The 13,947-nt window shown below is 38.6% G+C and overlaps 1 protein-coding gene across 32 annotated transcripts in view; it reads left to right on the plus strand.

The window, feature by feature from the left end:
- The window catches only part of SORBS1 (sorbin and SH3 domain containing 1), a 4,096,285-nt gene that overhangs the window by 3,507,445 nt on the left and 574,893 nt on the right, over positions 1–13,947 (plus strand). For 26 of the 32 annotated variants that reach the window (XM_044056121.1, XM_044056122.1, XM_044056123.1 and 23 more), the window contains one exon: positions 1,216–1,278. The exons of the other annotated variants lie outside the window; for them this stretch is intronic. In XM_044056121.1, the coding sequence (XP_043912056.1) occupies positions 1,216–1,278 (63 nt within the window). The remainder of the gene's footprint in view (positions 1–1,215; positions 1,279–13,947) is intronic. 32 annotated transcript variants of the gene reach the window in all.

Here is a 13,947-nt window from a genome sequence, read left to right on the forward strand (position 1 = left end):
AAAACATTAGGTCTTACCCAGGCTATATTAGAAAATTTTGAAATAAAAATATAATTACCTCTGTTAGTAACTGAATTTAGTAAGACTGAAATCAACAAAATGGTTAAAAAGCAGTAAAGATATAGAATCATACCTCTCAACTAACCATGATTTTTAGGGACACCCCTAATTTTAGCTGAAAGTTTTGCTCTATTCTTAAAAGAAAAGTTTTTGAAAAAAAATGTATCCTCTTTTTCTGTCAAGTGTCTAAGTTAATTTTACCAGTATTTAAAAAGTGCATTTAATATGGTGGCTTTTGTCTTGCTTATTTTTTTTGTGGTGTCCTCAATTGTGAAGATTAAAGGTTGAAATCTGTATGTGGAATATGTAACACAAATAGGTTACACAAGTTCACTGATAAAGGAAATGATTTTTAGGTACACTTAAAGAGCCATTCCCAGTTAAAACTTATCATGTATAACTCAACTATAAGATACATCCTTAATCAGAAAATTGTTAAGATTGATTGATTTTTGGTTGACCTTATGTTATGTTAAGTCTTCAGCACATCTGTTTAGTATTTTATGTGCAAAGTCTCCCCAAAACATTTTTCTGAAATACAAATAACCAAAGTAAAAAAATTATGTACAAATAAATTTTCAGCTGCTACAGTAGAAAGCATATTGACTCTGTTACTTTAAAAGACAGTGAGCTATTTTAACAAACAGGTGACTCAAGCCTGAGTGTGCTTTACAAAGTTACGGTGCAAACAAAAACACTGGAGGGGAGGATTACTCCAGCACTTTAAATGAAACAGGGTCAGTAAGTTTGCTGCTGTTTTTGCAGCTGGAATTACTGTAAAGCAGACTGTTGGGAACACCTTGCAAGATTTCTGATTGGCTGGACATCTGTAAGGTAAGAAAAAAAAGCATTGTGCTTTAATTGAAATATCATTGTTTTATAGAAGCAGTCTTTTTTTCTGAGAAGCACAAGATCTCTGTTGCACAGGCAAAGTACCACAACATCCCCTCTGATAATTTTCCCTTCTCGAGAGTAGTTATTTCAAAATTCTGAATTTGCAGTTTATTATACTTTAAGAAAAATAATATTTATTTTCTCTAACATTATAAAACGCAGACCTGCTTTACTTAAGCAGCTAAAAATATGTCTGCAGGGTATATAACTATCTTCTGAAATGGAGATAGTTTTAACATACATTGCTTTTCTTTGCTGCAGAAGAAAATCCTTACATACCTACCTATCAGTTTCCTGAGAATTCACCTAGTCCTAAGTCAGAAGGTAATGTTAAGCAACAAGACAGTTTTACCCCTACCTTCCCTTATTAAGTTTTGCAATGAGGTTGATCCTTTTGCTTAGCAGTGTACCCTACTCTCTCTTATGCTTTAAGTGGTCTTGACAGTGATAGCACATTCCTTGGAACTTAATGCTTTGCAGTATCTGTATCCTAGATATGTTTGCATGCCTACCTTTGAAAGATGGCATTAATACGTGACTTGCTCACTAATATTCAGAAAGTTGATTAATTAATTAGCTATTACCTCGCATGTGATGGTTACCAAAACATTGCAAAAATGTAGAAATTAACCGTTTTTATGAGAATGCTTAATTACTACTGAATGCATTTTAGTCATGTAGAATGCATGAGATGTGCATATACATAAAGGTATATGCCATAACACTGGCTTTTAAGTACATACAGTTACATCAAATGTTTTTTGTCTTGATGGTGCTATTAGTAGGTGAGGACTGTGTGCATGGTCAAAATATAAACCTATTTGACTCAGTATAGTGCAGACATCTATAGTGTATGAATCCATGCCAAACAGTAAATATGAAGGAAATCATGCATATACAAGTGGAATTAGTGAGTTGTACACACACACACACACACACACACACACACACACACACACACACACACACACAGTTTCTAAAAGGAAAGCCTAACAGCCTTGTGAGGTAGTTGAGTGTTGTCAGCGTATGAAAATGGTACTCAAAAAACAAAATATTCATAGGTATGTATTTAGCTACTTTTGTCCAACAGAAAGTGAATTCTTAAAGTTATCTGTGATACATAAATGCATATGCTGTGGACTGTAAACCTCTGTACAGAGTTTGTTTTGTAATTGCATTTTAACTGTAGTAAGACATTTGTAGTAAACGTGTTGCTAGAGCACTAGTATGTGGAAGAGTGCTGTACCACTGCTTGAAGGGAAATTAAATAGCCAGAAGAGCTATATCAGTGCAGGTGCTTGAAAAGGTGTATCATCTGGAGGAGTATTCTAAACATCTGTGTAATGTTACAAAGAAATAACAGCAGCATTCTTTGATCTATATAACCAAAAGACATAACCTTGACTCCTATATTTCTGTAGGTCCCCTCACCACACATATTAGAAGGCAGTTGTATAAGTGAGAAGGCTATGGATGAGTATCATGGAAACATACTTTGCTAGCAAGTGGATTTTTTTTAATCTGAAAGCCAGTTTTCTAGTTACTCTGGTGTCTTAAGGAAGGTTTGCAGTGATGATAAAGAAAGAATCGTCAATGAACTGTGACATCATTGTTGCTGAAAAATGAAAATTAAAAGAAAGCTAAACAAATGGCCACCATTTTCATTTCTTCCTCTTATAAGTGGCAGTGTAAAAAATTCCTATAGCCTCAATATATATGCAAAAAAAGTGTTAAGTACAGCTGAGTCTGACCTCATGAAATAAATGTAATTGTGTTCAGTATCAACACAAGATTCAGGGGCTGAGAGCATAATCACATGTGTTAGTGATCATCATTAAGACATTGTTTGTACAGAAACAATGAAAGAGATGCAAGATTACAAAACATGAGAAGATTTTGCACTGTGGCAGTAACCCACTGTTTGGCTATTGGTTATGCTGGGATTTTACTCACTCTATTTCCTTCACTGGCTTTGCTTCAGGAGTAAATAACGCTGAAATGACTAAATGTTGGCATAGTCCATGTTCAGTTGAGGCTTTAACAGTATACTGTACCACACATATATTGCAGGATTGATTATTAATGAGTATAGAGAGATTCCTGAGTTTCCATAAGATTGGACTTTAGTACTTTAGAAACCACCATTTTGTTGTCATACAAAACAAAATGGAGATAAAAAGCAATAGGAGCAAAATGAGCGTTAGTATAATTCGTTACTTGGCTTTAATAACAGCTGTATTGACTGAATTAAGAGTCAGGATGACCCACTCGGTGTAAAATTTGACTGGAGGCAATTCAGTCCCAAATGGGCATGGGAATTTGCAGTACATGTGATAATTGGCTTGAGGACCTAGCCTACTCCAACCTAAGCCCAGGGACCCATGCTAATGGTGGGAGGGATACATGTGCCCCTTTTAGCCAGTATGCACCTGCCATTAATCCCAGCAGCCATGGGTCGATAAAGTACTGGTTGGCTGGTGTCCAGTTGCCCAGCTTGGCTTCCCTGGGATAGCCCTGTTGAATGAAGACTGGACATAAAACAATCAACATGCCAAAAATGAACTAGAACTTGCAACACTCAATGTAAGTTTACTGGCAGGATGGAGCTTGGAGTAGATGACATGATAAGGAGGAGCTTGATATCCTATGTATCCAGGAAACAAGAGGGTCTGCTTTAGAACAGCGAATGATCAGATGATCAAACGCTGTTACACCGACCCTAAAACATCGAATCGGCAAAACAGCGAATGGCCGGAACAGAGATTTTTTTCCCCAGGGAAAAAAAATCGCTGGGCCATTGTACAAGTTGTGCCATTTCCTCCACTCTAGTGCGATCTTGGAGTTGGTATAATTAAGGAGGGGGGTGGGGAGCACAGCCCCCCACTTTATTTAGTGTTTAGTGTTCTTTTTTTTTTTTTTTTTTTGGGACCAGTGATTTTTTTTCCATGGGAAAATAAATCGCTGTTCTGGCCATTCACTGTTTTGGCAATTCGACATTTAGGGGTCAATATAACAGCATTGAATCATTTGATCGTTCATTGTTATAATCATGGGCAGCCCGTGCTGTCGGGCTGCCGGACTGCAGCCCCCTCAACCAGAAAAATAAAAAGAAAGAAAAAAGAAAAAAAATATTTTTAAAATTCGCGGACTCCGAGCATGCGCAGTAGGCCAGACTACTGCGAGTCTACTGCGCATGCTCGCAGCAGTCCGGCAAGCCAGGTAGGGGAACATAGGAGACGTCTGTGCACTTTTAAAGTGCACAGACTCGCTGGGAGAACGCGTCGGGACCGGACTGCAACAGCAGCAGTCAGCGTCGGGACTGTGGAGTAGGGTTGGGATCGCGGGAATCTCACGGGACTATGGAGTATTGCGCGGGCATTTGGATTAACGTTATGGGGAATGGGCAGCAAGGACAGGTAAGTGTGTTATTTATGTTATTCTAGAATGGTAGGGAAGTGTGTGAATGAATGTCCTGGTGTGTTTATTGTTTAGGTTAGTAGGGAAGTGTGTGAATGAATGTCCTGGTGTGTTTATTGTTTAGGTTAGTAGGGAAGTGTGTGAATGAATGTCCTGGTGTGTTTATTGTTTAGGTTAGTAGGGAAGTGTGTGAATGAATGTCCTGGTGTGTTTATTGTTTAGGGAAGTGTGTGTGTGTGTGTGTGTATGTATGTATGTATGCATGCATGCACACGTGCTAATTTATATACATGTATGTATGGATGCATGTATAACATATGCAAAACTGAAATTCTGAATATAATTGCATGGATTATTACATATATCCCTACATGGTACCTAATAAGACTGAAGAAATAGAGAGCTATATAAAATGACATTTCACCTTAAGCATATTCTGTGTACCTTTCTTAGACAACACTTGTGACTGTTAAATGCAATGAAATGAATAGGTAATGATTATATTTCTTTTTATTTCTTATGGAGAATGCAGTTCAACAGCTTTTTTCCCCCAACAGCTTGAGAACAACAGTTTCTAGAAAAAGCAATTCACTGTCTGCAGCTGTCCAACAAAAACATGTTGTCATGACAGCCAGGGTTTGTGTGCCATAGAGTAATCATCAAGATAAACATCATGGAGGTACTGATTAGGCACATGACCAAGGGATAAGTGTGACTATCAGATGACTACTTTGTTGTGTAATAATTAGATTGACAAATCATTTGGTTGCACCTAAGAAAAGCTTAAGAATGTACCTTGCCAAGGTACTTTGTGTACAGGAAACAGTACACAGGGGCATATCAGCACCTAATACTTTCTGAATGTAAATAAACAACACAACAATTAGGGTACTGCAGTAATATGCTGAAGAGGGGGTTGGTTGCAGAAGCTCAAGAAAAATTTACATATCATAAGAGGTTATTAAACACGTGGTATTGTTTGCTTAGGGATGGGGAAGCCGCACATAAATGGTTTTCAAGGTATACTAGACACCTTTCAAGCAAATTAACATTAAGGCTTACTCATTTTGAAGGAAAGATAAGAACATTCCAACAAAGCTACATAGATATATGTCCTTGTGTATACTAATATGTCAGAAATAAACATATAGGTGCATATTAATGTATTTAGGACACATCAATATATGGCAGGTGAGAGACACTGGCACTTGAACTTTTACATTTAAGTGTTAAATTTCAAATAAAGAAGGCATACATCTATAAGGACTTCTATATTTATTGAGGCAAGCAGAATTCACACAAAAGTATAGCTAGTGTTACTGTAGCATTACCAAATTACAGAGAGGTTGTCCACTTAATGGAAGCTTCACATTTCAGGAACCATTACTTGAATGGATTTTTTTTTTTTTTACTATAAAGCTTAAAACTCAAATATTTGCATTGGCTCAAGTTATGTGATAAAGCTGCTGTTGCAAGCAGCACAGCAGATGTACGTTAGTTGGATATTATGGAGAACGGACAGGTAAGTGTATGGTGCATTTTACTTTTACAATGTATGTGAATGTCTGGTACTTGTTTGAATTAATGGTGTGTGTGTGTGTGTGTGTGTGTGTGTGTGTGTGTGTGTGTGTGTGTGTGTGTGTGTGTGTGTCTAAATGCCCCAGGTGCTCATGGTGGTGTGGTAGGGAATACCTCAGGCTTGAACCCTGTACTATGCAGGTGTTAAAGACTTGAGTTCCCTACCCACCACCATTTGTAAAAAAATTGCAGATTTTTGCCTCATGTTTGATCTGATCTGTTCCTCATAATATCTGTGGTTTGTAAATGTTGCAATGCTTGATATTTGATGGTGTAGTAGTAGCATTGTTGCCTCACAGCTGCAGGTTCTCAGGTTTGATTCTTGGCTGGGGTTCCTTCTTTGTGGGGTCTGTTATCTTCAACCTGTGTTTGTGTGGGTTTGCTTTTATTTGATGGTGCACTGGTAGCATTGTTGCCTCACAGCTGCAGGTTCTCGGGTTTGATTCTTGGCTGGGGTACCTTCTTTGTGGGGTCTGTATCTTCTCCCTGTGTTTGTGTGGGTTTGCTTTTGTGTCCTCCCATGTTACAAAGACATGTCTGCATTATTTCTTCCTGGGCATCTGCTGAAAATTGTTTTTTTGTTCCAAGTCAGACTGTCCTGATTAACAAATGTTAAATAAAATTGACAGGCATTTGAATTTCAGACCTCAGGTTTCTGAATGTTTAATTCCTTGCATATTTGATGGTGCAGTGGTAGTATTGTTGCCTCACAGCTATAGGTTTTCTGGTTTGATTCTTGGTTGGGGTGCCTTCTGTGTGGAGTCTGCATCTCCTCCCTGTGTTTGTGTGGATTTGCTCTGGTGCCCTGTCATTTTACAAAGACGTGTCTGCAGTATTAATCCCTGGGTCTCTGCTGAAAATTGTTTATGTTCTGTCAGCAGTAAAATTGACCGGCATTTGAATTTCAAACTTCATGTTTTTCAGAATACATAGTAGCACAACCTTTTTTTCTAGCAATTTTCTAAGTTTATAAGATGAATATTTTAAATTTGTCCCTATTTTTGGGACTGTATTCCCCCATTATTGGCTTCATCCAGGTTTTTGTGCTAAGGTTGACAGCTATGGCAAGAACTGAATTCACTGAATATGTTTGAGGGCTGTATTCCCTCATTACTGGGTTTGTCCAGGTGTTTTGTACTAAGAGTTTGACAGCTATGGTGAGAACCGAATTCACTAAATGATAGCCATTTAAGTTTCAGTCTTCCTCTCTTTTACAAAGCAGCTGATGTGGCGTAGTGGTATGTTACTCTGACTGTTTTTTGCTCAGGGACTTTGGCAGTAAAATGCATGGTGGCAACACAACATTTTATTCTAGCAACTTTCCAAGATTATACAAGCAATGTTTAATGTGTCCCTGTTTTTTGGGCTTTTGACCCCCCCAATACATTTTGGCCTTTTCCAGTTTTCTTGAGCCACGAAGTTGAGATGCAGTTGAGTATTGAGTAGATTTTACAAGGAGCTGAGAGCTGCAGGGGAATAGAAGTTTAGTGCTTTGCCTAGTTAATACTATAGCACAACAGGTTGTGTACTTGCTTTTGATGCAGAAGGCTGTGGGTTCTACTCCCACAAGGGGTGGATGCTGCCGTACTGAGAATGTTCTCCTTGGTGAAGATACTAACTATGAGTCTGTTATCAGTTTGCCATCCATTTCCTCTTGCAATATTATTACTAGCTTATCATTTTTAATGTAATATAGGCAATTTATTCCTGAGGGGCAACAGACACTTTATTTTTCGATGAAACCATGAAATATAAAGGTGATTGCTAGCAGCAACCGCTTCATTGGTTACAGATTTCTTTAATGTGGAATTATTTAGATGACTTACATCAGAGATTGTGCATATTTACTGATAATGGACTGTAGAATTGTGCATATTTACTGATAAAGGTGGACTGTAGAATTGTGCATATTTACTGATAATGGTGGACTGTAGAATTGCGCATATTTACTAATGGTGGACTGTAGAATTGCGCATATTTACTAATAATGGTGGACTGTAGAATTGTGCATATTTACTAATAATGGTGGTCTGTGGAAGTCTGAGTAGACATTTTTTATGATAAATGTTCTCAACTGGGCAGTTTTGCCATTATGGGTGCATATGGTTTGTTTCATTGCTTACTGGAAAAATGTTCAAAACCCTCTAACAAGTGTACTGTATTGTACAAGGAATATAATTTTAGTACAATGAGGAAGGTGTATCAAAGAGCACATGTATGTTTCATATGCAAGGGGCCTATGATTTGAAAACAGCCCAAAATTAATCTTTATCTGCCACTGGCAAAATGTATTTTTCTTTGAATGTGGGTTTCAATGCTGTTTCAATGAATGAGAAGTTTTAATGCTAAGTTTTCATTGCTTTGTTTAACAGATGACTTAGTGTTTGTGCTGTAAAATACAAAATAAAACTTTCAAATGAAGTCCAGCTCATCATAGAAGTAAAGCAGTATGCACATTAGTGTTTATGGTAAATAGAGTGAAATAGCCAAGTAATGGTTCATTGGAATGGCTGCAGAGGCTCCATTCAACCATTATTTTGTCAGGGGGGAAGTGCAGCAAACTTAGACAGGCCCAGCTGAACTATACCTCCCAACTGTCCAGATTTTCAAACAATGAATAGATTTTTGCTTCTTATTTTTGGTTTTTTCTTCATAAAATTTGTAGTTTTCTGGCAAATCATTTAGGAATTAAGTCACTAAATAATAAGTTTCAGACTTCATAACCTTCAGAAAAATGCATGTTAAAGTAAGAGCTGTTCTATCAACTGTCTCAATTTATACAAGAGCAATTTTTAGTACTGTTTATGTGTGTCCCCAATATATTTGGCCTTGTTCAGATTTACTGCATTAACAGGTTGAGAGGTACATGCAAATAAATTGCTTTATAGAATTAGGCATAGCCAACCTCTCAACTTTCCCCAATTTTTGGCTCAAAATGTTACTCTTCCCCCTAATAATCCCTCCGCAAAATAGCAATTTTGGAAGAAAACATGGAGGGTTTACAATTAAGAAATAACTGTAATAATCAAAGTTATAGATTACTTGAAATGCATGTAGATTCTTTTATTTTGTCAGCTGCTCAAGGTAGCAGTACTAATATTAAAGTGTCCCTTCTTTGACAGGTAGCAGCTGTATTGTGTGTCTATTTTATATTTTTGCATCACATTTTGGTCCATTTTTCATAAAATTGTGTTTTTTGGCAAATTAGTGACAAATCACTAAAGACTGAAGTTAGAAAATGACAGACATTTGAGTTTCAGATTTTATACCCTTCAGAAAATTCATACTAATGCAAGACCTATTCTGTTATCTTTTTAAGTTTATTAGAGCAATATTTAAAAATTGTCCTTATTTTTGGGCCTTTGTCCCACTTCTGTGTATGGCTTTGTCCAGATTTCTTGCTCTTGGGGTTGAGAGGTATGACAAATGTGTCAGGGCCATCACAGTCAGACAGAGACATTTCAAATTGTGACATGCTTGTTGCACCCCACTCCCCCATGTAGTGACTCTGGATGTGTCCAAGCAAGGCAAGGAGTAGTTGTGTCTACCTTGGATGGGGAGGACACACTGCATAAGTACTACAGTGGCTTTTCATCTGTCCTTGATTTTGCAGAATGGTCTGGTTTCTGTCATATTTTTGTACTGTTGATTTATGCGTATTACTCAGATTTATGCTTATTACTCAAAGTGCCTGTTGCTCTGTGTTTAGTAGCAATGCTTTAATGACCATAAGGTAAGCTTGTCTGAGATCGTAAGATGCAAGTAAGCTTTAATAAGCATACTGTTAAAGAATTGCCAACATTGAAAGCCTTTCTGTTGTTGCCATGCAGAGAATACTTGACTAGATAATGTATAAGCCTTGGGTATTAAAGGACAGGATTCCATTATTTTAAAAAGCTCATTACACTTGTTGGAGACTTCCAGTCATCTCTACAGACTTTACCCGTAAACTAAACAGAATGCCAATCATGTGTGGTCCATAACCTGTACAGTAATCCTTTAAGCAATGTATCTTGAGCTTGTTTCTTGTTTGCTTTTCATTTTTTACTTTTATCATGTTTTCCCCATGAAACAATTTGTCAGGCAGCAGGTCTTTTTTGGATAAGAAACATTTTTACAAGTGGGGGCATCACATAGATTTCTACTTTCAGCATGTTACTTGGTACTTTAATAAAGCTGAATATATTATAATTAGAACTGCAGTGCAAGGAAAAGTGGTTTGAGTTGAGTGCTTCTGGTTTTTCTTATACTTGATTTTGACTGGCATTCCAGTAATGTATTTAAAAAGTAATTTATTTTTTCATGCCTCACAACCTTTTGTTTCCATCTAGATATTAAGTAAGCTGTCATGCAGCCAATGCATTGAAATATTTTTATTCTTCTACACTTATTTTTGTCTTGATTGGACTTTAATAATGATGGTTTGCCACCCAGGGCAGCGTATTTAATTAAAGTTATTTTTTTGTGGTTTTGTGCATAGCTCCTCCCCTTTCTGGCTGACCACACCCCTTCCCCTTGGCCCCACCCATTCAGCTGTCTCCTGCAGCCCCCCTGTGATTTGAAGTCACCAGCCGCCACTGGTTATAATATAGACCCGAAACAAGATGGAAGGACAGTGCATCAAAGCCACTTGGCTTGGGATACAGAGACTTCTACTCGAGGACAGACTAGAAATGGTGTGGGAATTGGGGTGATGGAGAGGCATAAGAAGACAGTGAGGAATGTCATTGTAATTACTGACAGACTGATGGCAGTCAGACTCCAGTGTATGGATTGGGCAGTTTGCATAATCTCAGCCTGTGCCCCAAAGCATGGTGATGATAGTGAAGAAAAAAGTGCAGTTTCAGCACTTGCTAAATGAAGCAGGACAACATGAGTTGGTGTTGATAATGGGTAACCTGAATACACATATCGAGGCAAACAGAACAGGATATGAAGACTGCCTGTGTCCAGATGAATGGGGCAAGAAGGAGAGGCCATTCTAGAGTTTTGTCTGGAAAATGGCTCGATGGCAGCCGACACATGGTTCTGCAAGAGAGAGTGTCATAGGATCACATACAAGAGTGGCCAGCATGCAACTCAGGTAGACTTCCTCCTAGTAAGGAAAGGGCACTGGGGTACTATCAATGATTGCAAAGTCACCCTTAGTGAAACAGTCAAACCACAGCATAAGCCACTGGCTGCTACCATCATCTGCAAACAATGGTTAGAGAAGGCTGTAAGGTCAAAAGAGACTAGGCTGAAGACCTGGAAGTTGACTGGAGAGAAAGCTCAAGAGTTCAAGTAAATACTCAGGGCTCTAGCACATCAAGGAAGAAGAGAAAGTAGGTAGAGCTGAAGAAGAAAAATGGTGGTGCCTCGAAATATCATGTGTGAGGAGTATGGAACATATATGTGACTGAGCCAGGTATGGAAATAAGGTACGTAAGGAAAGCTGGTGGTAGAATGCAGTAGTCCAGGAAGTCATCAAAAGAAAGAAGTGCAAGAAAAAAAGTTAAGATAAAAAAGATGGTGCAGGCTAAGAAGGAACATTATGCATCTAGCAAAGAGGCCGAGACAGAATTCAATAGCAAAGAACAAGACATCAGAAGCACTTTACCAGCTTCTGGAAAATGACTCGTGCTGCAGGGCAAAGACAAAAAGATAAAGAAGATAGTCAGGCACCCTTCCTAAGGGATGGCAGCAGGAAACTGCTCACCTGTCCACAGGACATCAAAGGCAGATGGAAGGAGTACTTCCAGCAGGTTCTGAAGGAAGAAAACCCCACAGAAGCTGTACTGCCCCAGACACAACCTGCAATGAAGGAGGAGGATTAGGAGTCAACCCTAGAGGAAATAAGAGCAGCAATGAAGTCAGGAAAAGTAACATCCTTAGATGAGGTCACAGCAGATATGATCAAGACGTTAGATGAGATATGGGAGAAATGGCTCCTGAGGGTACTCAAAGCAGTATGGAGAGAAAGATATATCCCAGATGAGTGGTGAATATGCATAAAAGTGCCAATATACAAGAACAAAAGAGACATCAGCTACTGTGAGCAATACAGGGTTACCAAACTCCTGTCACACTGCATGAAAGTTCTGGTGAGGGTGATTGATAAATACACAGATTGGTAGAAAGTAAGATGCGAGATGAGCAGTTTGGATTCAGATCAGGATGCAACACAACTGACCCAATATTTGTAGTGAGATAGATAGCTGAGAAGAAGCTAGAGATGAGGAAAAAGTCCAAGTGAGACTTGGAGAAAATATATGACAAGGTCCAAAGAAAGCTGATTTGGGCAATCCTGCATGGGTTTGAAGTCCCACAAACATGGGTAAAATTAATGCAGGCTATGTTCATGGAACTAGTGACTCATGTAAGAACAGTGTTCAGTCCTACAGAGGGGTTCCTATTCAGAGTGGGTATGCATCAGAGTTCAGCTCTGTGCCCATTGGTGTTCATGCTGGTAATTGATTACCTAAGCAAACAGATCAGAGGGTACAGATCAACAAAGTTGCTGTATGTAGATGATGTGGCATTACAAGCAGTCTCTGAGCAAGAACTTCAGCAAAGGATAGTTGTATGAAATGCATGGGATGAAAGTAAGTGCAGATAACACAGATGTAATGTCAGAAATAGGGGAAACTAGAAGAAGCTAGGAAATGAGATAGAAGGAAAAATAGCAGAACAGGTTAACAGCTTCAAATATCTGGGAAGAGTGGTTGAGCAGAATGGAAGTCTGAATGAGGAAGTTAAAGATAGAATCAGATGGACTGCAGCTAAATGACACAGTGTGTCAGGGGTAGTGCATGACAGAAGAATGCCAAAGGGGCTGAAAAGTAAGGTGTACAAAACAGTGATGCAACCAGTACTACCGTGTGGTACACAGTCCTGGGTAGTAAAGGCAGAGCAGTTGAGCAAGCTACAGGAGATGGAAATGAAGTGCCTGAGATGTGTGGTAGGACACACAGTGTGGGACAGACAAAGAAATGAGGACATCAGAGCAGAAGCCAAAGTAGTTCCAGTTACACAGAAGGTCAAAAAGAACAGATTACCGTGGTTTAGGCACAAGTGCAGAAAAGCAAAATACAGTTTAGTGAAGATGATTTTGGACAGACAGGAAGCAGTCAAGAGTAAGGGCATCCAATAAAGAGGTGGCTGGATTGTGTGAAAGAAGACCTGCAATAGTCAGGCATGACTGTTGAAGAAGATAGGAGAGTGATCTTGAATTGAGGGAGATGGCAACAATTGACATGACACCCTTACCCTGTGTTGAATAATGGGATAAAAGGGGGTTGATGATGATGATGCTTGACTTGAGTAGGCTACCTTATGAAGGTGTGGTTATAATGTCATGGATTATGATTAGGACTGAAATCATAGTAATGTTATTATGTGTTTGAGAAACGGATGTCAAGAAATTCACCTCAAGAGCACAATAAAATGAAGTTTGAGAGATGAATCTTAACTTTTATTATTTGTTCCCAATAAGGATGTAATGTTCAGTGAGATCTGATCATAATTCATTATAGTGCATTAAGCTTTATGGTCTCCATGCCTTACCAGTTAAAGTCTATGTGTGTGAAGTGTTTACCTCACAAATAGCAGGCATAGATGTCCCTCTGAGGAATTAATGACTTTGAGAGGTGTCATTTCCTTCTGTCACATTTTGTTTAAAACTGTGGCAAAGTGAAGTATCCAACATCTTTATAAGCTGTTTTAGCTTCTGCCTCTGACATGTGATACCAGGCAGTAGCCTTCATTACACTCTGGCTCAAAGCTACAGCTTATCTTGCTAAAACGTGATTAACCAAAACTTAAGGACCTTTCTCATGGCAGAAGATGGTTAACAAGCCTTTCTGATGACAGCCTTATTCCCTGATATAAGGTTGAGCTTCCTTAGAAGAGTGCATCAGTAGTAACAAATGTACTGCCTGTCAAAGCTAGCCTTACTTAGGAAGGTGTAGATATAATAACCATATTGCATAGCATAAGGCTCAGTTTCCTTAGGAAGGT

This window comes from Protopterus annectens, chromosome 14.part0 (assembly GCF_019279795.1).
Source record: "Protopterus annectens isolate FY-2018-M chromosome 14.part0, PAN1.0, whole genome shotgun sequence".
In the NCBI taxonomy this organism is placed as follows: Eukaryota; Metazoa; Chordata; order Ceratodontiformes; family Protopteridae; genus Protopterus; species Protopterus annectens.